Below are 24,376 nucleotides of genomic sequence, written 5' to 3'. Positions count from 1 at the left end.
GTAGTGATTGTCAGAGAGATCACTTTTCTATTATCATTTAAGACAATGTCAATGAATTTCAATGATTTGACGATGTTTAATCATCATCAAATAATATGGATGAGCAAATATTGTTTCGGAATATTTTCAACAATTCGACGACAATTTTCGGCTATATGGACTATACTTGGTCCATTAGTTTGGATTCGTATGATGAAATATTTACGAAGATATTTTGAAATGTATATCGGTCATCGTGAATGTAGACGTTTAAATTATCATGATGTTAATGATGGTTTCATTTATCAGAAAACATCGATCGAAATACATTCTAATTGCCAGATTTGTTTGGCAACTAATTTTATTGATACGATTTTAGTCATACAATTTTTAAAATTTTTCCATCATTATTTCTTTAATGCTAGTGAGCAATATTCATCGATCGATTCATCAATATTGAATGCCAATATAATTTCATTATTCCATTTGGATCCAATTATTAATCTATTTGCAGCCATTTGGATCATAATGATTGCTACAAGTAATCATTATCTTTATTATAAAAATTATTTAGCATCACAATTATATTCAGTACTTTTTAAAAACGATGGCCATCGACAATTTTATCCACCATTTAAATATCGTGAACAGATGGCCAATTTGATTGTTCGAAATAATTTGAGAAAAATTTCCAAAACATTCGGTATTTTTTTCATCGCAATTAGTGAGTAATTTGAATATGTCAATTTTTTTTTTTTTTTTGTTTAAAAAAAATGTTTTTGTTTTATACAATCCCTAGATTGTGTTCAATTAATTTTCAATCTTATCACTATTAAACATGTCCATGATTTTATTCTGAATATAAATCATCAAAATCTGTCGATGGATTCGATTTTTCAATTTATGAAAATCATTTTGATGATAATCAATTGGAAAATTGTAGAATTTTTCATCTATATTTATGGCCATGTACATTTATTGATGGCCATTTGTGCTTTATCCATGTTATTCATATTCTATATAAAAGTGTGGCAAACACAACGATTATTAAATCTATGCTGGTCATTAATTGTATCACAGAATGGTAGAAAAAAATTCATACTAATCATGCCGTTTATTTGTAAACAAATGCTACGTTTTCAATGTTATCAAACAAATAATTTACAAATGATCAAACAAAGCTGGAGCTATTTCGAAGCATTCACTGCATTTATATTTGTCAATATTCCTGTCAATTGTTATATAATTATCTATATTCTATCTGAACGTGGTGGTTTTATTCTCGAATTCTTTCTCATCATGATTTTTCTACAACAAACATTGGTTATCTTTGTTTTTCATCTAATAATTGTCATTTGTAATCAACATTTTCAACAGCCATCCATTTGTTTTATCAATCTTTTGATTCGTATTTCTGGATTTATTGGAAAAAATTTTAAAATTCTTCTAAAACTTTCAAATTATGGCCAAGCATTTCATACAAAGAATAAATATGGATTTACATATGCAAAATTGGAACTAATTACAATGCAAGAATTTGTCAAGGTTTGAATAAAAAACTTCATCAAAAAAAAAAAAAAAAAATCGAAATTTATTCATTAATCAGTGTGCATGTGTATGTTTTTTTTTCTTTATTCCATTCCTAAAACAGTATACATTACTTTATTCACAATTTTTAATGTTCATCTATAAATATGTTATCATGCAGAATCGGCAATATTCATATATATGAATAATTTTGAAGAATTTAAAAAATGAAAATAAAAATTTTTTTCTAGATGGAATTCAAATCCACATCACTAGATGGCAGCATCCACAGAGAATTGTGAAGAAAAAAAAATTTTTTAAAAAATCAATAAACATCTGATTTAGAATTGATTTTTTTTTGTTTTTTGTTTTTGGTTTTGTTTTGAAAAAAATTTTCATTTTCTCATTTCAAAATTCATTTTCATTTTAAAAAATGCTGAATCAAATGAAAAAAAAATTTTTTTTCATTTTTGTTCTTCAAAAACAAATATGTACATTATGCGCACATCAACAAATTTTTTTTTTTTTTTTTTTTTTTTGGTAAATGAATATTGAACCAACAACAATACGAATTTCTTAACCATCGATCCAAAACGAATATCATCATGGATGATGATCATTTTTTTATGGCCGTCATTTTATAGAATAAATAAAAAGTTTATATATTATATGAGCAGAAGCAATAATAACCAAGACTAACCAACCAATGAATAGGTAGAATCTGAAATTGGTGATGATGATGAGGATGCTCAAAACGAACCAGCCAACAGTGTATATTCATTTTTTTTCCCGCGGGTTTGCTTCTGCTCTCAACACACACACACCAGATATACACAAACACAGAACATTCAGTTTGCAATCTTTTTTTTTCCATTCAGAATCTATTTGTTGTTTCTGTCCATTGCTGTTCATGTATTATGTATGTGTGTGTTTATTCTTCTCCATAACAGAAAACCATCATCATCATCATCGTCGTCGTCGTCGTCGTCGTCGGGCACATAACTTTTTTTTCCAAAATTACTTGAATTTCCGTGTCTGGTAATTTTTTTTTCATTGCTCTCTGATTGCTCTATAATTTTCATTCATTATTTTATGCTTCGATTTTATCATCATCATCATCAGGATTTAAAGTTTTGAATTTTGTTCATTATTGATTTTTTTTGTGTGTGTGTGTGTTTGTCTGTGTGCTGTGAATCAACCAATCCGCTAATCAATCATCAATCGTGTTTCTCAATCATGGTCATCATTTCCTAATTATTCTTTCACCATCTACCAACCAACCGACCTACCGACAACAGCAACAACAAAATCAACATGTCACCATGATTAATTGATTGTGTGTGTGTTCATGATGATTTTTATCATTCTTAATGTAGAATATTCTGGTAAATTTTTTTTTCATTTAATTTTTGTAAACAAAACAAAAAAAAATTCAAATTTTTCTCTTTCTCTCTCTCTCTCTTAATCATTCCATTTGATTGATTGATTGATTGGTTAATATATGGATTTATTATTATTTTATTTGCGGTCTCTGTGTGTTTGTTTAGCTAATAACCACTCTAGCAGTGGTGTTGGTGATGATGTACAAATATAAAAATATTTTTCAAGCTTATAAAACGATCAATCAAACAAAACAAAACAAAACCAAAAAAAAAAAAAATCCGATCAAAAATCACCATCAACCATCAATTTTTTGACTTTTTTTTTCTCTCCATTTTCAAATTTGTTTTTGGGGCCGACTATGACTATGTTATCAAGAATAAAACTATGACTAGAATTTTCGGATTAACAACGGAAAAAATAAAAATCTGGTCCCTGTATTTGGTTTCTATTGCCCTAAATACACACACACACACCGACGATAATCACGTATATCAAAATGGAAAAAAATAGCCCGAAATAATAACGATGTTCCAAACAACACGAACACGAACAACAACAACAACAACCGATCCATATAATCATTTGATGGTTAATTCAGACATTACATTGAAATTCTGGTTATTTATATTATTACACACACACACACACACACACACACTTTCAATTTGATTATTTAAACATGAATTGGCTGCTGCTGTTTCTATTGTTGTTGTTGTTGTTGTTGTTATTAATGTGAAATTATAATGAAAAAAAAACATCAACATCGACAACAACAACAACAACAAAGTGAAGCCAAAGTTCTGAAAATAGAAAAATTGTGTATTCATGGTTTTTAATTTGAAATTTTTTTTTCTTTTTTTTTTGCTTCTGGCTCACCATCTTTTTATTTTCATTTTATGGTTTTTTTTTCACTCTCTTTTCATATATATCTGATATTTCGATAGTTCGTTTTTGGAGAACCACAACCAACGCAACGGAATAAAATTTGATGATAATGTGTCTGTGTGTGTGTGTGTGTATGGTGGTCCGAAAATTTTCGTTACCTTTTTTTTCGTGCCCCGTCGTCTATAATGACTTGGCGTTCTTTTTGTTGTTGTTATTGTTATGTTTGTGTAAATGTTTTTCTTTAGCCTGGCAAGAAAATTCAATTAAACTACATTTTTTTTCTTTGGTCGTCTTTTCTTCTACATTTCATCCGGTTGTTGTTGTTGTTGTTGTTGTTGTTTTCGGCACAGTCGAAATATTATAATGTTGACGAAGTGAATAAAAAAAAAGAAATCGATAAATAAATTGAATGAAAATGCAAGTTTTGTTGAATAATTTCGGCTATTTCGACTTTGATATACACATATATATTGTTTTTTCTGTTCCAATATGATGAATCTGTTTAATTTTTTTTTTTCATTCGATTAGTGATTGAAAATTGATTTTTTTTTTTTTTTTGGTTTGCTTGCCTGCCTGGCTTGATAACCGAAACAAAAAAAAAATTTGTTGATTGAAATCCAATGTGAAATTGAAACTGTGAAGCCAAAAAAAAAAATTTACAATCGGCCATCTGTATTCGATCATCATCATCATCATCATTCAATAACATTCATTTGCATACGTGTGTGTGTATTTTTGGATCTATTTTGCCACTGCATTCACCCTATGTATGTCATATGTAAATGAATTGAATTTTTTTTCTTTCTTTCTTTCTTTTTTTTTGGTTCCATTGAAAATGTTTTTGTTGATATAATAATAATGAAATGATGATGAACGTGTTATTGAATTGCCCATTCTCTCTCTGTGTATGTGTGTGTGTGTGTGCCGAGAATCGAGAAAAGAATTTTGATTTCATTGCACATAGTGAATTGAAATTGAAATGAGAAAAAATAGATTGATAGAATTTGTTTCTCTCACCGTGTGTGTGTGTGTGTGTGGGTGTCTGTCTGTTTAAAATGTGTGTGTGAAAAAAAAATAGAAAAAGTTTACATGAACAAATTTTTCGTTTTTGGGTTTGTTAAAATTAAATTTAAAATTCTTTCATAATGAATATATAATGGTGAAATGGATGAACAAACAAACAAACAAACAGGCAAGCAAGCAAACAAGCAACTGACGAACATGAATAAAACTCATTCATGAAACTCAACCTAACTAGATATTTTGGTTGTTGCCGTTCCATGGTCTCATTATCATCATCATCATCATCATCATCATCAATCATGATGGTTAGGCCAAGGTTTTTTTTTGGTGACCCATAAAAATATTGCATATCTAAAGTTATGCAATATTGCTGGTTATCATATGATGATGATGATGATGATTACTATTGGTGATGTCTGATTGATTTTTTATGACTTTGTTTCTTTTTCTACACACACACACATACTGTGTGTATATATATTATCGATCATCACCATGATGGCTAAGAAGAAGAATATCAAGTTTATTCATTGTAACAAAAACTTAATTTCTACAAATTTGGATTCTGGTCAAAATTCTGTTTTTTTTTTAATTTTATTATTGTCGTTTTTAATCAAATTGGATAAAATGTTTCTGTGTGTGTGTGTGTGTGTATGTGTATGGTAACAGTACAAAGACAATGAAAACAGAATAAAAACGTGATCAACAATTCAATTTGTCGTTCCGGAATAATGAATTCATATATATATTCATCATAATATTCCGAGTTTTTTTTTAATTCTCTTCTTCTTTTATTCCATTGTTTTTGGGCTTTTTTAATTATTCATTGAGAGAGAGAAACTCATGTTGAGATATAGAATTTCCATAAAGCTGATCATTATTGCAGAATCTCTATGTTTGCGTGACATTTATTCATTTGATAACCAATCATATATGAATCAAATCAAATCAAATCAAATCACAAAAAATGACCGACATAAAGAGTAGTAGCGGTGGTTATTAACAAAATTATCGTAAATCAAAAACAAAAGAGATTAAACACTGACGTTGTGGAAAACTAACAGAGAAAAAAATTGAAATTGAAAGCCAGAAAAAACTTTTTTCGGGTCCATATTCTTTTTTGCTGTCCTCGTTCGTCATCATTCATTCATTAAATGGATGATGATCATGATGAAAAACAAATATTTGAACCATATCTTATCGTTTCTTTTTTTTATGGAAAAAAAAGAACAAAACGAACGATGAAAAACATAAGAAATCAATTATCGATAAAACACTCACACGCACACACATATTATGAATCATCGATATCTTCAGTTGTTCAGAATGAAAACAGCAAGAATTTGGTCAGAATTTTATATGATGACTAGTTTTTATTAAAAATTTTTTTTCCACTCAATTTAATTGATTGATTGATTGATATTAATTAACTATACATCATCATCATCATCGTTGATATATTCTAAATATAGAATATTTATGTGTGTGTGTCTAGAATATTCTTAATTATGAAACCTAGAAATATAAGGAATATATATTTGTTATTATTATTCTTGTTTGTTTGTTGTTGTTGTTGTTATCGTTTTTCGATCAACGACAACAACAACAACAACAAACTTGATTGTGTTTTATATATAGACGGTCGAGAATAAATCGAATCAAATCGATCAATATTTTATTTGCCAATCTATTTGCTGATTGTGTGTGCATGTGTGTGTGTGTGTTGAAGAATGGTTTATATGCAAATTCGAACGATACATTGATACATCGTGATATTAAAATGTCATATGGTGTTGTAATGATAAACATTTTCACTGCGAATAAATTAACAAACACGAAAAAAAAAGTGCCATTTCCATTTCAACCAAGAATAATAAATAAATAAATAAATAAATTGGAATTTTTGGTACGAAAAAAAAAATCATAGATTCATCATCCTAATTATATCCGGTTTTATTAAATTGATGACTTACCCGAAAAAAAAGTTTCAAATTCTTCTTGGAACAAAAGAACACCATCATAGACAAAACAAATATGAAAACGTATATAATGTGTGTGTGCACGCCTGTCTCTCTCTCTCTCTCTTTAGAGACTTTGTTTCATTGTTTTTATTCTTATTCTTGATTTTCGCTGAATGTGTGTTTGTGTGTGTATGTAATTCTCATCATTCCTATGACGATGAGATTCTTTCATTCAATTTCTTTTTTTTTCTTCACACATTTCTCATTAATTTCATTACCATCATTTTTATTCACTTGAAATAATGATGATTCTGCTGCTACTGCTGCTGCTGCTAATGATGATGATGATGATGATGTAGCAATAATAATGTTTCAAATATATCGATGATGATTATTATTTCCAAATAATAATAATGATGATGACGAGTAATGACAATTTATATAACATCATTATAATCATAAGATCATTTTTTGATGATGATGATGATTGGCATGATATAATGATAATAATAAAATCGAAATGAATGAAAAGATTCTTTTTTTTTTGATATTTCATTCGAAATTCAATTTCCATTCAGAATGATCATGAATGAATGAATGTAATGAGAATGAGCGAAAGAAAAAAAAATTGTTATGCCATTCATAAATGACATGTACGATAATGATCTGGTAAAAAAAAATTTACCGGATACGAAAAAAAAATAAAAATGCAGATGTTGATTTATTGAATTCAAACAAACAAACAAACAAACAAACGAACGAACAAAATTTTTTTTTTCATTTTTCACCAGATCATAATTAATCATTTTTTTCGTGTTTTTGATGGTTTAGTGAAAAAAAAAACATTTGCAAAACAAATGATCTTTTTTTTTGGCATTTCTTAAAAATTACTATTTGATGATACATTTTTACCATTGATAATAACATTATATATCAATGATGATGTATTACCAAATTCAGTGATTAAATGACGCCAATCTGAACAATTTAATAACAGACAATTGCCACGTTTACCAATTTCTAATGATCCATATTCATTTGATCTATTCAATGCATATGCTGCATTCAATGTTGTTGCAATCAATGATTCATTCATTGTCATACCTAAATGAATTGTGGCAAGATTCATTGCCATTGGTAATGAATAACACATTGCATTTGGATTGTAATCACTAGCTATTACAATCGGTACATTATTGGCTATCATTTCACGTACAGGTGGTTTACGTAATTTCAATAGATAACAAGTTGTTGGATTTATAATGCCAGCTATGTTTTTTGCAGCCATTGCTTCAATTCCAGCAGTATTAAGATATTCTAGATGTGATACTGAACAGGCATCAAGCCGTGCAGCTAAACAACCGGAATTCTGATCACTTAATTCATCACCATGAAATGCTAGTTTTGATTCTGGATACAATTGTTGTGCTTTTCGGAGAATTCGTTCAGTTTGTTGATTATCATAAACACCAGTTTCACAGAATACGTCGAAAAATTCAATTTTTAATTCCGGATCATCATTTGATAATTTTTCCATCATTTTACATACATGTTCAACACCTTGATCGGCTGTCATTCCGCTGGTTAGTTGAAGAAAAAAAAACGAAAATTTTAATTCGAAAAATTCAAATTTTTTTTTCTTTGTTTACCTTGGAATCGAATGTGCACCCAAAAATGTTGGTACCAATTGTATCGGTGTCATGGTTGATGCCTGTTGAATAACTCGTAACATTTTTCTTTCACATTCATAATCAAGTCCATAACCGGTTTTACATTCTAATATTGTTGTTCCACAGCTGATCATTCGATTGATACGCAATAATAATGATTGTAAAAGTTCCGATTCATTGGCACGTATTGTTTCACGTACCGTATGATTAATACCGCCACCAGATTCATGTATTTCCATATAGGTTGCACCACGTAATTTTCGATCAAATTCATCAATACGATCACCGGCCCAAATTGGATGTGAATGTGAATCAATTAAACCCGGTATTATTGAACGACCAATACCATCGATCGTATCGATTGTTTGCCAACAATTATTACCATAATTTTGACATAGCCAATTATCAATACGATCATGATGATCGATGGCCATTATACGGCCATCATCATCGAATACAATCGAAACACCAACACCATGATCACGTCTTTCAATTGATTCAATTTTATCTTGTTTTTCACCAGCTAAAAATGGTTGATTATTTGAACAAATTGTTACAATTTGTTCACAATTTATAATCGCTGTTTTTGGTTTCACCATTATGATCTTGGTGGTTGTTGTTTTGGCTCAAAATTCAGAAAAATCAAAAAAAAAATCACTTCACTTCAACATCAACGATGATGATCAGCTGAACTGAACTGAATTTGAACTTGATTGAAACTCAAATGAATGGAAAAAAAATACATGAATGTTATCATCTCATTCGAATGATATGATTTGATTCAAGGACAAACACGTTTGTTATCATCAATGTAATCAATGTTCAATGACGAAAAATTACCTTGCCTAGCAACATGGTTTTTTTTCTGAAAGAATTTCCTACTGTGTGTATGGGAAACCAGTTTTGTTTATTTCTTTGAAATTTAATCTGTGTTAATGGAATTTTATTTTTAATTTGAAATTTTCTTCTTTTTTTTCTATAGATTCATAAACAAAATATATATATAAATTATGAGATGGCCATCTCATTCATTCGAACATTATTCATTATTCATGGATGAATAAAGAAAACTAAAAAAGAAAACAGAAAAAAATGGATCAACGAAATCCAACATCATCATCATCATCATCATCATCGTCAACGATGATGTCAAATATTCATGCAATCGGAAATGGAAACAATACAATAATGAATGCAAATAATAATAGTACACCACCATATCCAAATCCAAATGAATTAATACATGCTATTATGAATGGTAATATTTGTAAAGGTTTTCCAGAGCCACCATCACGTTTGATAAAATTATTTATAAGTTCAACACGTACTGATTTTGAAATTGAACGACAACATTTACATGAAATTATTCTACCAAAATTAGAACGTTATTGTAATAGTTTATCATTAGATTTATTAACTATTGATCCACATTGGCAATTACAGCCACCATTGATTACAATAGAATATTCTCAACAACAGAATCAGCAGAATTCATGTAGTAATAATAATAATAATAATAATAATAATGGTGATAAATGCTCAACAATGATAAGACAGCAACCATCAACAGTAACACCGGTGATATATGATCAAAATTCTAATCTAATTGATCCACATGAATTTGATTTACAATTAAAAGAGATTGAAGAATGTTCACAGCAATCAATATCAACATTTTTTATGTGCTTGATTGGTCATAAATATAGACCAATTGCATTGCCAACAGTGATTGCATCGGATGATTTTCAACAAATTTTTACAGCTGCCGCTGAATCCGGTTTAGGCGATGTGAATCTATTACGTTCATGTTATAAAGAAAATCGTAATCTACAACCAGAACCACATTATGTATTGTTGGAACCACGTCGTGCATCACGACAATATGAAGAAGAATTGGAACATATTGCTAAACTGGTTGAATACGGTTCAAAAGTTGCTGCACGTGAAGGATTATTAAGTAATAATTTTGGTGTTGTAATGTCAGCCGTTCATCAACAAACATTACATGCATTATATTGTGCTCGCCAATATCAATTAGGTGGTCTTGTTACATCACCAACTACAATTAATAATAACATTTCTTCCAATCGCCATCATCATCCTCATCATATGCACCAACAACAACAACGAATTCATCCACTTAAATCACCACCACAACGATTATCATCATCATCACCATCATCATCGACAACAATAGCAAAGAAAAAAATTCTTGGTTCCGGTAAACTTGGTTCATTATTAACTGGAACATCTAACATCAACACTAATGTGAATAGTAGCAATAATAATCAAAATGACAATAACAACAACAATAATGATAATCAACATTCATCGATGAAAATTGTAAAAAAACCATCACCACCATTAACACCAACACGTCATCGTTTAATGCATCAGGTATCATTACAACAGGGACCAACACAGAAAAAAATTCAAATGACACATCGACAAACATCGGTGTCAACAAATTATGAACTAATGCAACAACCAGTTGATCGAATGTTGTGTTTTATTCGTCAATTAGAAGGTGTTAATTTTAACAATGCATCTGTAACAAGATTTTTTGATGTTACACCAACAACAACAATGTCAACATCAACAACAACAACAACAACGACGACGACAACAACAACAACAACAACGTCTTCCAGTGATGAATTGAAACAACAACAACAATCGATGAATTCATCGCTTCCAATTCCATCGAATAATCAACAGCAACAACAACAACAACAACAACAATCAACAATGAGACAACTATATGCACCTACAGCTCAAAATGATATACAACAATTGATTGAAGATGTAATACTTGGATTGAAAAAAGGAAATGTACATTATTTTAAGTGAGTAGCAGATTTATTTTTATTTTTATTTTTTTTTTTTTTTTTTGGTGAAACAAAACGAATTTTTCCATTTTTTTTTTTTGTTTAAATTAATCATTTATTTTTCTTCTATCAGCATATCATGGAGCCCACCACCAGATCAATGTATTCAAACACGAACATATACATTACCAGCAAATTATATTGAACGTTTTGGTGAAACAGTATTACGTACATTGAAATCATCGATTGATGAACATTGGAAAGCAATGCAACAATCAATATTTGGTCCAATTGCTCCTGGTTCTAGTTTTGAATATCCTGGCGATATTGTACGTGAAGCACATTCACATTTATCAAATTTTCGTCGTGTAATGCGTTCATTGGGTATGGCACAGGCTATAAATCATTCTGATTTTGGACATTTACTTCATATTCGTGAATTATTAATAACTGATATACATGGTGCTGGTAGTGGTTCCACTAATACCGTTACTAGTGGACCAACAAATACTGGAACATCTGCATCACGTTGTACAGCTACAAGTCATCTTCATCATTCACAACAACAGAATTTTCGTCATCAACCAATTATTGTTACCGGTCGATCAGGATCAGGTAAATCAACATTATTAGCACAGGTATTTACCTATGCACCGGATTGGTTAGCAGAAAATTCTGATCGTGATCAAGTAATTCGTATTGTACGACAATGTGGTCAAAGTCCTAGTTCAAATTTTGCATCAGAATTATTACGCAGTCTTTGTATACAAACATCGGTTGCATATGGATTGGAATCGCATCTGACACGTAGTGCATCGGCACATGAATTATCTGAATTGGCAATCTGTTTCCAGGAATTGCTTAAACTTCGTAATCCTAATGATTGTGATCTATTAATCATTTTGGATGATCTTCATCATCTACAATCGGCATTACAGTCTAGTGCATTATTAGGTTGGATGCCATGGCATCTTCCACCAAATGTACATTTCATATGTTCAGTTGCATTAGAATCAGAATCTGTATTAAGTATATTACGATCACGTATTTCATCGGAAAATTTTATCTGTCTTGATGATGATCATCGTATTGATTCTATGAAACATTGTCATTCTATTTATTCGATGGTACAATCAAAATTACGTGATGAAAAACGAACATTGACATCGATTCAATGGGATTTTGTACGACAAAAATTGAATAGTTCATCTGATCTATTAAGCAATATTAACAGTAATAGTCAACGTACAGAACAACAACAACAGCATCAAGAAGCTTTAATGACACCATTATTTGCTAATATGTTAGCTACAGCTGTATTAAGTAATTGGGAATCATTCTATACACCAGAATATTTACCAACAAATGTAGATGAATTAGTAACGACAATTCTGGATGATCTTGAGGATTGTATACCATATCAATTAGTGAGAAGAATTTGTTCATATTTGACATGTACAAAATATGGCCTAAGAGAAATGGAATTATTTCAATTAGTACAGGAAACATTAACGAGTCAAATATGGCCAGCAATACAACAACAACATATGAGAATGCGAACAACATCAACAACAACGACGACGACGACAACAACAACAACAACAACGGATACATGTACATCAAGTAATACTACTACACCGGATCCATATGATCCACCAAGATCAACATCATCAACATGGATTATATTGAAATCAAAATTGCGTCATTTACTAAAAGAATATTATGTACAGGGACAATTATATTTCCAATGGCGTAGTTCGAAAATAACAAAAGCAATACAGGAACGTTATCTAACAGAAATACGACAAATTCGAGCCATACATTTAGAATTGGCACAAGCATTTTATAATTCATTTACTGAGGTAAAAAAAGCCGTTTTTTTTCATTAAATTAATTTTTTTCCATTGAAAAATTTATCAATTATGCTTTTTTTTATATAGCTAAATTCTTCCGGAAAAGAATCCGAATCAGTTCGTGAAGCCGATGAACTGTGGTATCATCTATTGTATTCTGGAAATCGTGTCGAACTTAAAACAAAAGCATTATTGAATATTCGTTTCCTTAATACTATTGTACAGGGTGTTTCATTTTGTTATCTACGTTGTATATTGGATGCTGTACGATCACAGATTTTTGACTGGGATATTGAACAATTATATGCAATGCTTAAACAATCTGTACATGTAGTAACACAGGAACCGAATCAATTACCAGTGGAAGCATTACTATGGCTGGTACCATTTACAGCTACAAATCAAACACAACAATTATCATTGACAAATTTGATCAAAACAACAACGAATTTATCGAATTTTGATACGGTTGTTAAACCGAATAAATCAACACAGAATAAATCATCATCACATACATTACTTCATCCTACATCATCACTGCCAACATCAATATCGTCATCATCATATACACCTGGATCATCATCATTATTATCAACAACATCGTCATCATCGTCAACAACATCAAGTTATTTAGCTGAATTTTTGAGGCAATGTTATCGTAGCTGTATTGAATCAATGGATAGGCCATTATTATATCCAATAAATATATGGCTTAATTTACCAATACCACCACAGGTTACAATGATCACAAGTCCATGGCCATCAATAACGCGTGCAGTATCGACACCGGATTCACAACATTTAATCGTATGCGAACAATGTTCATTACATTTTTATCATTTACCAACAAAAACTGTAGCGAAAAGTTTAGAAGGTCATAAATCAACGATAACATGTTTGCATTTATCCACAAGCGGTAAATGGTTAGCAACCGGATCGGATGATAGTTCCGTACATTTATGGTATATTGATGCTGAATTAATGGAAATCAATGATTGTAGAATACGACATAGATTTATGTAAGTCTTTTTTTTCTGTTTGTTTGTGATTCATTTGAAATGATTTTTTCCCGGAATTTTTCCTCACGAATTTTCTTTCTCTCTCTCTCTCTCTTTCTATTCATTCATCATAGTCATCATAGTGCAAGTGTTTTATGTATTACCATTAATCATATGGAAACATTAGTGATTAGTGGATCGGAAAATGGTGCTATTTGTGCAGTAAATCTTCATAACGGTACATTAATCACAAGATTAGAACATCATAAATCGATGGTTACCTGTATTGGTATAAATACCGGTGATGATGTACTTGTTTCCGGTTCAACTGATCGTACAGTTGTTGTTTGGAGTCTGGATTCATTCTGTATATTGAATGAAATATTATTAATGCGTCCCGTATTACATATGGATATTTCATTGGATTCAACATTTTTATTATTATCATTGGATGATAATAGCTTACAAATAAGAGCTTTAACCACTGGTACTGGTGTTCATACATTGCAGCCATCATCATCGAATATGGCTACAACGGCTGTTGTTAGCTATGTACGTTTTGCTGAAGATAATTGTCGTTGTGTTGTTGGCTATGCTGATGGCCGTTTACTTTTATTCGATATACATTCATCACGGCAGCTACAAACATTGAATGGTCATAGTGAAATGATTACATCGATTTTACCACAAAAAGATGATCATTTTCTATTCACTAGTGGTGGTAATAAGATAATTATCTGGAATTTTTATCCAGTTCGTCGTGTAGATCATACACCATCACCATTAGCTGTAGAAGGTCTGGATCGATCAATACATGAAATAAATATTGTTGAATCGATGGCTATCAGTTCGACAACTGGTTTAATGTCTTCATTGAATGATCCATTTATGGATAATTCATCTGGAAAAGATACGGGTAAAGATTCTAAAGAATCTGGAAGCATTAGTGGTGGTGGTGGTGGTAGTGGTAGTGGCCGAAATTCTCGTTCATCATCTGATCGTCGTAAACATAAAACATCATCATCATCATCATCGACACATGGATCATTTAGAAAAAAAGTTTCCGTTTCAACGATCGATAATCATCGTGAACCAATTACCTGTGTTTCAGTAGCTAGAGATGGTCAATACATTGTAACCGGTGGTCGTGATTGTTTAGTAAAAATATGGTTCAGTGCAACTGCCGAAACACATACAACATTGGATGAAAGTTCAGCACCAATAACATGTGTGGATATTTCACCAAATAGTCAATTTATTATTGCCGGTGGTGAAGATGGACAAATACGTTCATGGTCATTGACATTATCAATGTATTTATCGAAATTTGGTGAACATATACCTAATGCATTGGCTACTATTCGAATATTATCGGATAATAAACGTGCATTATCGGCTGATGTGCAGAATATAATCCGATTATGGCAAGTGGATAATGGTATACAGATTAAAATAATTCAACATAAACCTATAAATGGATTATTTGTACATGGTGGAACGTGTTTTGCTATTGGTGGCAAAATTGACAATTGGTAAGTCGTTTGAATTTGATGATAATAATAATAATGTATTTGAATGTTTTCAAATCATCATCATCATTTGATTTATTATTATTAACTGGCATATCTATCTATCTATCTATTTTTATTTTTATTTTATTATAAAAGCCTTAAATATTGGCATATATTTGAGCCTGAAATGGAAAAAAGTGTATCACATAGTGATACTATTACATGTTTTACTTGTACACATTCAGGTAAAACATTAATCACTGGATCACAGGATATGTCATTAAAAGTTTGGGAAACATCGACGGGAAAATTAACACAAGTACTTGTTGGTCATGAAGAAGCAATATCATGTGTAGCAACGGCAGCATTAGATGAAATGCTTGTCGTATCCGGTGCACAGGATTGTAATCTAATTGTTTGGGATATGAATACTGGTACCGATCTATTTACATTGATGGGTCATAATGCAAATATTTTAGGTGTTATATTAACACCGGATGCATCAAGAGCTTTATCATATTCTGAAGATAATACATTACAATTATGGGATATTCGTGATAATGGTGTTCGATTATCAATGTTGGATGTTCATCATAATATTTCTCATGTTTATTCATCATTAACCGTTACTTATCTGGCTGTATGGCTTGGACCAAGTTCACATATTTTACCTATTATTAAACATCATAATAATTCATCACAACATATCAATGTTGAATTACCTTCGGTTGGTACACCAGTATCATCATCATCATCAGCAGCAGCAGCTGAAGAAAAATCTTCGGCTTGGTTACGCGGTCTAATTGGACCATCATCACGATCGAATGTTTCAGTTTTAGCAGCTCGAACTTTAAAACGTGAACAATCATTTGATTCATTCTATTTTGAACATATGTTACATCGTGGACAAAGTGTTGATGATTTTCGAAAAATTGGTGCAGCAGGTATAGGCGGTGGTGGTATTGCATCAAGTTTAGCATCACCATTTGGATCACGTGAACAATTATGGACAGGACATCATCAGGATCTAGATTCAAATAAAACATTTGATCGTGTTGGTAGTGGTTCAACAACCAGATCAAGAATGATATCTAAATTGCGTAATATTGGACCAAAACATAAAATGTTGAAAAAGCAACAAAGTATGTTTGCATGTTTTCCTGAATTTACTGGCAAAACTGGTGTTTCTGGTTCCGGACAAGGATCTGTACAGGATTCTGGGTATGTTTGATTTTAGAATTTTTTTCACGAAAAAAAAAATTTTTTTTTCATTAATTTTTGTTGGAAAAACAAACAAAAGTTTATCACAACAGGTTAATGGTGGTATTGGTAAAAAATTAATACCCGGTTCTAAGACGAAAATCTTTCCAATAATCGGTACTGATCGATCATCTACTACTACTACTACATCATCATCATCATCATCAACGATAGCGGCAACTACGACAACGACTACGACAAGAATAGGAATTAGGATCAAGAACTGGTTCACAGGATAAAACCGATGATGATATGGATTCAATGTTGATGATGAAACCAAATCTTGGTACTGGTGGTAACGGTACATCAGCTGATATAATCAATATGGTAAAAGATTCCTCAATTTGTCGACTGATTTAAAACAATAAAAAAAACATTCACCATTGATATATATGAAAAAATCACCCTAACCAACCTAACCAACCCAAAATGCCTTAGATTTCCACATTGATTTTCCAGAATAATGACGACTTATATAAGTTTGTATCGCACACACACACACACACACATCTCACTCACTCACATTTGCTCCCACATACACAATTTTTCGATTACCTGAATTGTTTTTTGTCTGTATCATCACCATCATTTACCTTTTCAAATATTCAAAAAGGTAAAACAAACAAACTTTTCCGCTGAAACAAAAATTAACTTAATTATCCCGACGATTCCCAAAGTCGCCCTATTTTTTTTCTCTCTTTATGTGTGTGGTATTTGTTTGTGTTATTATTATTTTTTTCTGTTATCGATTAATTGATTGATTGATTGATTTTGACCAAAAAAAAAAATTTTATTTCAGTTGAAAATATTATTATGATTATAATAAAGAATAAAAAAGTATGTATGTCAAACTAATTATTCAATCATTTTTTACAATGAGAATATTTACTTGCAAATATTATGGTTGTTATTAGAAAAATGATGGTTAATATGGCAAAAACGCCCACCAATATTGATAGACGTTTTTCATTTTTAGTCATACGTTGAAAAAAATTTTCCGTTTGTAAATGTTGTACATAATTTGATGATGATGATGAATATTGTTGTTGTTGTTGTTGTTGCTGTTCGGTTCTTGTTGATGATTGCTGCTGTTGTTCCAATAAATTTGGTCCAAATCCTTGAAGATTTATCCTGGTGTTTGATGTTTGAATATATGAAAGCGTATCGGTTACTTGCATTGACATTGTTTTATTTTCGGATTTTATTTAGTGGTAAACAAACGAATGTCTTGAATTACAATTTTTTAGTGACAATAATAATGAAATGATGAATGAAAGAAAGAAAAAAACATCAAGACGTCATTTGACAACAAACGGGCATATGATTGATAAAAAAAAACAAAATGAGATGTGTATATATCAAAAAAAAAGAGAGCAAAAGAGAAAGAAAAACATGATGATAATGATGATTAATTTCAATCAAAAAAAAAAAAAAAAAATGTGTGGTTACCATGCTTGGAAATATGGTGTTGTTGGCGATATCGAAATAGTTTTATGGATTTTTTTTTAGTCTTTGATAATCCAGTTGTTTGGGTTGTCATGGAAATTTTTTTTTGTTTTGTTTTGTTTTTTTTTCTGCTTCACCGTAATATTTCGGTAAATATTTTGATTACACACACACACACACACATATTCATTGTTATTGTTTTTTTTATCGGTTATAAACATTTGATTATTCAATCATCAGATTATTATTGCTGCTGGTGTTGTTGCTGCTGCTGGTTTTGTTGTTGTTGTTGTCGTTGTTTTTGATCAAATTTCATCAATAAAAACATAATCATAAACATTAATGTTGCTGTTATAATGCTTAAAAATGTAAAATAAACCAATATATAAGGTATATGATCAATCCAAATGCCAATAACAAATGGTGCTAGTACTTGTGCAACACCGCCTGAAAATGTGATTATAGAACCAATCCAATTGGTAACAGTGTAGCCACGTTGTTCTAATAATGGAAACAGGCTAGGCACAACGGAACTAAAACCGGCACCCAATAATATGTAACCAACAATGAGGCCAATGATTTTTGTGTCGGCTAAAAAATATACAAAAAGATTGCCAATTGTAATTGTAATGAAATCGATAATAATCATTTTGATTGGTGTTAATTTCAATGCAACAAATGCACTGACACCACGAAATGCTGTGAATGAAATGGCCAATGATGATGATACTAATGCCGATTGTGATTGTGTTAATTTAAGTTTAATTTTTGAACAAAATGATGCTGAAAATTGTAGATAAGTTGATTCAGAAAATGAATACATTGCTAAAAATAATGCGGCCAATGTAACGACAGAATAACGAAATAAACGTTCATTACGTTGTTGTTGTAATTGTTGTTGATCATCAGTTTCTTGTTCATGCAACAAGTTTTGATTGAATTGATTGGATTTTTGATTTTTTTTCGACAATGATTGATCATATGGTATGAGAATGAACATGATAAATATAGTTGCAGCTGATGATAATGCCAATATTGCCGATATTGTATATGGCCATACAAGATTATTGGCAACAAAATGATCATCAAAACCATTGAATGGATTTAATAAAAATGGTTCAGCAATCAATGGACCAAGTATGGTGCCAAAACCAAAGAAAAAATGTAATGCTTGCATTGTAACATTTGCCCATATTATTGTACGTGATTTTTCATTATCATCATCATCGTTATTTCTTCTTTCACCATCATCATCATCAACATGATTATTCTGGCGATAAGATTTTCTTGATGACCATGACCACATTTCATTGATCCAAACATTGACCATAACAACAACAGCAGCGGTAAAAAATCCATTGAAAAATGCATTCACATAAAATTGTTTCAATTCAGTCCAATGTGGTACAAGAAATGTGGTCAATGCTTTAAGTATTAGAAAAATGACCAATAATATTTGACGATTAAAATATGAATTCAAAAGTCCATCTAAATTATGACCAATTAGAATATCAAATAAATCGATTAATCATTGATAAATCAATTTGAAAAGAAATCCAAAACAACAAAACACACTTACTGGTCAATGTGCCAACCACACAGCCAATTGCACGTAATGGAAATATAACCGAAACTGTTTGTAAATCCGTATGGAATACATGACTTAATTGTAATAATGTTGGATTAAATATGGATGCACACAATCCCTATAATAATAATAATATATGAAGATGAATGTTTTAGATGTTTGTTTACGAATAAATTTACGAACAAAAAAAAAGAAAAATAAAACGAAAAAAAAAATTTATAGTGTTATTATTCATCATCATCATTATTATTGCATATCGTGCATGAATGTCATATGTGTTTATATATGTTGATGATTGTATCACTGAAAAATATGGAAATTTGGTTTTGATCACTAAACACACACACACACACATGAGAGAGAGACAATATTTGGATTATTATGACACACACACACACACATATCTGCCATTTTTTTCGGCTTCTCATTGCCTGTAAAGAATTTCTAGAATTTGGAATTTTCATTCATTCAATTTTTTTTTTTGGTTGTTTGTTTGTTTGATTTTTCTCCACTTTTTTTTGTCATCATTATATGTATATGAATAATCAGCTCTTTTCAGGATTATCATTATCATAACAAATGGTGTTGACATTTTAGTATTTTTTTTCGTTTTTCAATTTTTTTTTCTGGTTCGAAAACTTTTCAAAGAAAAAAAAATGAAAAAAAAACTTTTGAAAAAAAAACCCAAAAAAAAAATGACTGGACCGCACGCCATTTTATGATATGATGGAATTAAAATTAACCGACACAGAATGAATGAATGAATGGAAAAAAATTATGACAAGCTTGATTTAATCGGATAACTACCACCACCACCACCACCACCACCATCATCACACACATTAATATATGGTCCATAAAACCTCGAAATTTTCATTTCATCTTGATAATGTTTGTATATTTTGAAAAAAATTCTTTTTTTTTGTGCCATCATCATTATCGTCTCTCTTTCACTCTGTGTGTGTGTGTGTGTCTATGGTTTTTTTTCGTTTGTTTAGTTTTGCACTGCATGATTATTCATTACAATTTTCCATTTTTTCTATTTTTTCCATTTTTTTTAGTTTCAGATGTGCGTGTGATGCCATTATCATCATCATCCACATCTCTAGGGATGTTTGGCCCATTTATTCTGTTTTGGATATCAGAATTTTTTTTTTGTTTTGTTTAATGCCAGTTTATCAAGGTTATTTTTTTCTCTGTTTTTGTTGAAAGTCATTATTATCATTGCACACACACACACACACTTCCCATTCAAGTATGATTTTTGTATGATGAAAAAAAAATTTTTTTTTTCACCTTTTTTGCAGGCAATATGGACCCCATTGCATGTGTCATGAGAATTTCAACCGTAATACTTGATATTTGGATTCGGAAAACAAACAAAAACAGAAATGGGGATTTGTTTTAAATTTTTTATGAAAACAAAAAACAAAAACTTTGAAAAAATTCGTAATGGAATTGAAATGAAAAATTTTTTGGCCAAAAGGCGAAAAAAATAAAAACAAAAAGAAGAAGAAGAATTGGTATCTTTTTTTCGAAAATAGTTCCAAAATTATTCAAAACTAGATAACTGGATGAAAACAAACAAACAAACAAATTGCAATTCACCAAGGATTTCCATTATAATCGGATGATGAATGCAATTAACGGCCCATCCAAAAAAAAACATAACAATTTTTGCTTAATCATGCCATAATGATGATTGGTTTTAAATCATCAATCATCAGTTATTTTTTTGGAACATTTCCTGGTGTTATTTGAAACTTTTTTTTTGTTATTCTATTGAATTCTATGATGTGTATATGATATAATTGATTTAATTACGAGAAAAATATATATGAAAAAAAAAGAGTGAAAACAAGGTAGTGGAACAGAATAAAACAAAAAAAAAACTTACCACAGCAATAAATGAATAATATAATAGAACTGTATAGATAATTGACAATGTTTTTCGATCCAATTGTGCAAACAACCATGATGATGATGATGATTGATTCTGCAATGATGATGATTGCTGTCGTCTATGGTGTTGTTGTTCATTGCTATTGGTGGTAACATTAAAATTACCATTGATAAGAAATTGTTGATCATTATAATAGATGTCATTATTAATCAAATCAGATGATGATCGTGTTTGTAATAATGGCATTTTGTTGGTCTGTGTTTGCGTTGTCTGTTTTGTTTATGTTTACGTTTCTCTAGTTTTTTTTTTTTTTTTTTGGCAACCAATTCGTTTATATTTGTCAACCAGAATAAACAATGCGGAATAATCATTGGAATTTTTTTTCAGTTTTTTTTCTCATTCATCAGAATCAATTGATGTGCAAAAAAAAAATTCTGATTCTTTTCCCCTTTGTGAAAGATAACAAATGAAAAATCACCAAAAGAATCAAATCATCACGCGCACACACACAGATTTCATTACATTTCACCATAAAACACCACCATTTTTTTTCGGTTATAAAATTTTCAACGGTAAATTCTTTTTAGCGAATGTAACGAATCTAAATTCTTGATATTACGTTACACACACACATGGAATATTCAATTTTCTTGTTGTTGTTGTTGTTATGTTTCAATATTGAACGAACAACAACAACAACAACAACAACAACGAAAAAAAAAACTTGGTCGTGTTTACAAGGCGTCGTAGTCAAGTTTTTTTTACACTTTTTTTCTTCGTATATAATGATGAAATATGGAAATGAACGAAAGAAAGAAAAAACTTTGGTGTGTGTGTGCGTGAGGTAATATTATTATTTTGTTTGTGTATAATGAGAAAAAAAAACCACAACAGCAAAACGGAATTGAATCGTTTATTTATCTTTTTTTTCTGCTGGAACAACTTTTTCGAATGTAAACTTTTCATCAAACTTTTTTTATTTTTTTTGGTGTTTGGTGTAATAAAGTTGTATATTATAAATGGCGAATGTATTCAATTCACGGATACTAGAAAACAAAAATATCGATGAAATTTGAAACTTTTTTTTTTTTTGGTTTTGTTAAATTTTACAATTTTCACTCTATATATATTTGGAATTTTTCAATCGATGAAATATTTTTCAACGAAAATTTTTGTCCTACTTTTTCGTACAAAGTAGACGATGATGATTACAAGAACAGGCTTTTTTTTGTACATCGAAATTTTTATTATAATTCAAAAATTCGACTTTCCAAACACAAATGCACACAGTTGTTGTTTGATAAGATATTGATAATTGTTTGTCGATAATTTTTTTTTTTGATTAGATTTCAAACTATCAACTATTTGAATCAATCAATATTTATTTCTGGGGGCACATAATTTGGATTTTTTTTTTGTTTCTTCTTCTTTCGCTCAGTCTTGATGATTTGTTGTTGTTGCTGTTGTTTCAAAGAATTTTCGTATTTCGTACATTCTTCAGAGAGATGATAATGGTGGGATTCTTTGTTTTCATGTATGCGTGTGTGTCTGTGTTAAGTGTTTTCATCATGAAAAGTCAACAATCTTGACATCATTCATTTCATCGATGCAGACGATGATCACAATCAATCTATCTGTCTGTCTGTCTTTCTGTAGTACATGATTTTTTTTTTTAAAAAGACAAGAAAAGAAAAAATCAAGTTTTTTTTTCTGTGGAAAACAAAATCATTCGTTTCGTATACATACATTGAAGATGAACATGTGATCATTACATGTTTTTTTTAAATCTGGTCTCTATTATCAAACGAAAACGATCATTCTTCATTTTTCATCAATTGATCATCATGATGATCAAACATTCAAACCAGAAGAAAATCTGGCATATAAAATGTGAAAATCAAGTTTTTTCTCTCTCTATCTATCTGATCCTTTTTTGTTTGTTTGTTTGTTTGTTTGTATCTGATAAGTTGTTCATGATAATCAAATCAAAAAAAAAAAAACTATATATGCCTGTTTTGTTTTGTTTTGTATAAATAGTTGCCTATTTATTTATTTGTATATATATACAAAGTGAACGCTAACCTTTTTGTTATGAATGTGCAAATCTCTTTTTATTTTCGTTATTATTATTATTAATATATATTGATTTTTGTTCGATTCTTCACCAAAGAATAATGAAATAATGGCTGATGATGAAGAATGGGAGAGAGAGAGAGCGAGAATAAACACCAGTCAATATTTCTTCAGTCTATTCAAGCGGAAATTTTTTTTTTGTTTTTCCACTGCCGTGTTCACGTTCAGTATTGCTCTCCGTGGAGACCTTGTTTGAGAATCTTTTTATTTTTTTTTGTCTGTTTCCAATTTCAATTCTTATATATGTTGTGTGAGTGAGTGAGAAGAAGAAGAAGAGGAAAAAAAACAGCATGTTTCACGACGAAAAATGTTTGTATTTTGTTTTTTTTTGTCGATAACAAAAGTTTAAATTGAACTTAAAATGAAAAGAAAAAGAAGATTAATAGCATCGGTATTTGTTCAAACAACAACAACAACAGCGACAAGAA

At 30.2% G+C, this 24,376-nt stretch overlaps 4 protein-coding genes across 4 annotated transcripts; 2 read left to right on the top strand and 2 right to left on the bottom strand.

The window, feature by feature from the left end:
* Nucleotides 1-1,711, top strand: LOC142597675 (uncharacterized). The gene is made up of 3 exons (XM_075732708.1): nucleotides 1-703; nucleotides 779-1,524; nucleotides 1,631-1,711. Exons 1-3 carry the CDS (start codon nucleotides 46-48, stop codon nucleotides 1,709-1,711), a joined length of 1,485 nt encoding a protein of 494 aa, XP_075588823.1. The 5' UTR covers nucleotides 1-45.
* Nucleotides 1,712-2,461: 750 nt separating this feature from the next.
* On the top strand, nucleotides 2,462-17,289 carry LOC124496558 (uncharacterized). The gene is made up of 7 exons (XM_075732801.1): nucleotides 2,462-2,891; nucleotides 9,411-11,274; nucleotides 11,390-13,118; nucleotides 13,197-14,128; nucleotides 14,242-15,639; nucleotides 15,775-16,839; nucleotides 16,919-17,289. Exons 2-7 carry the CDS (start codon nucleotides 9,521-9,523, stop codon nucleotides 17,115-17,117), a joined length of 7,077 nt encoding a protein of 2,358 aa, XP_075588916.1. The 5' UTR covers nucleotides 2,462-2,891; nucleotides 9,411-9,520; the 3' UTR covers nucleotides 17,118-17,289.
* LOC124496359 (putative imidazolonepropionase) lies at nucleotides 7,462-9,157 on the bottom strand. Its single transcript, XM_047059870.2, has 2 exons — nucleotides 8,408-9,157; nucleotides 7,462-8,338 (listed from the first exon to the last, which is right to left on the bottom strand). The coding sequence occupies exons 1-2, from the start codon at nucleotides 9,025-9,027 to the stop codon at nucleotides 7,639-7,641; spliced, it is 1,320 nt and encodes a 439-aa protein (XP_046915826.2). The 5' UTR covers nucleotides 9,028-9,157; the 3' UTR covers nucleotides 7,462-7,638.
* A 350-nt stretch (nucleotides 17,290-17,639) lies between the features above and the next one.
* Nucleotides 17,640-23,679, bottom strand: LOC124497348 (sodium-dependent glucose transporter 1A). Its single transcript, XM_075732802.1, has 4 exons — nucleotides 23,562-23,679; nucleotides 21,810-23,465; nucleotides 19,904-20,030; nucleotides 17,640-19,812 (listed from the first exon to the last, which is right to left on the bottom strand). Exons 2-4 carry the CDS (start codon nucleotides 22,059-22,061, stop codon nucleotides 18,569-18,571), a joined length of 1,623 nt encoding a protein of 540 aa, XP_075588917.1. The 5' UTR covers nucleotides 22,062-23,465; nucleotides 23,562-23,679; the 3' UTR covers nucleotides 17,640-18,568.
* Nucleotides 23,680-24,376: the final 697 nt, after the last annotated feature.

The sequence above is a fragment of the Dermatophagoides farinae genome, chromosome 7 (assembly GCF_024713945.1).
Source record: "Dermatophagoides farinae isolate YC_2012a chromosome 7, ASM2471394v1, whole genome shotgun sequence".
Classification (NCBI taxonomy): domain Eukaryota; kingdom Metazoa; phylum Arthropoda; class Arachnida; order Sarcoptiformes; family Pyroglyphidae; genus Dermatophagoides; species Dermatophagoides farinae.
This window is presented reverse-complemented; position numbering and strand designations above follow the sequence as displayed.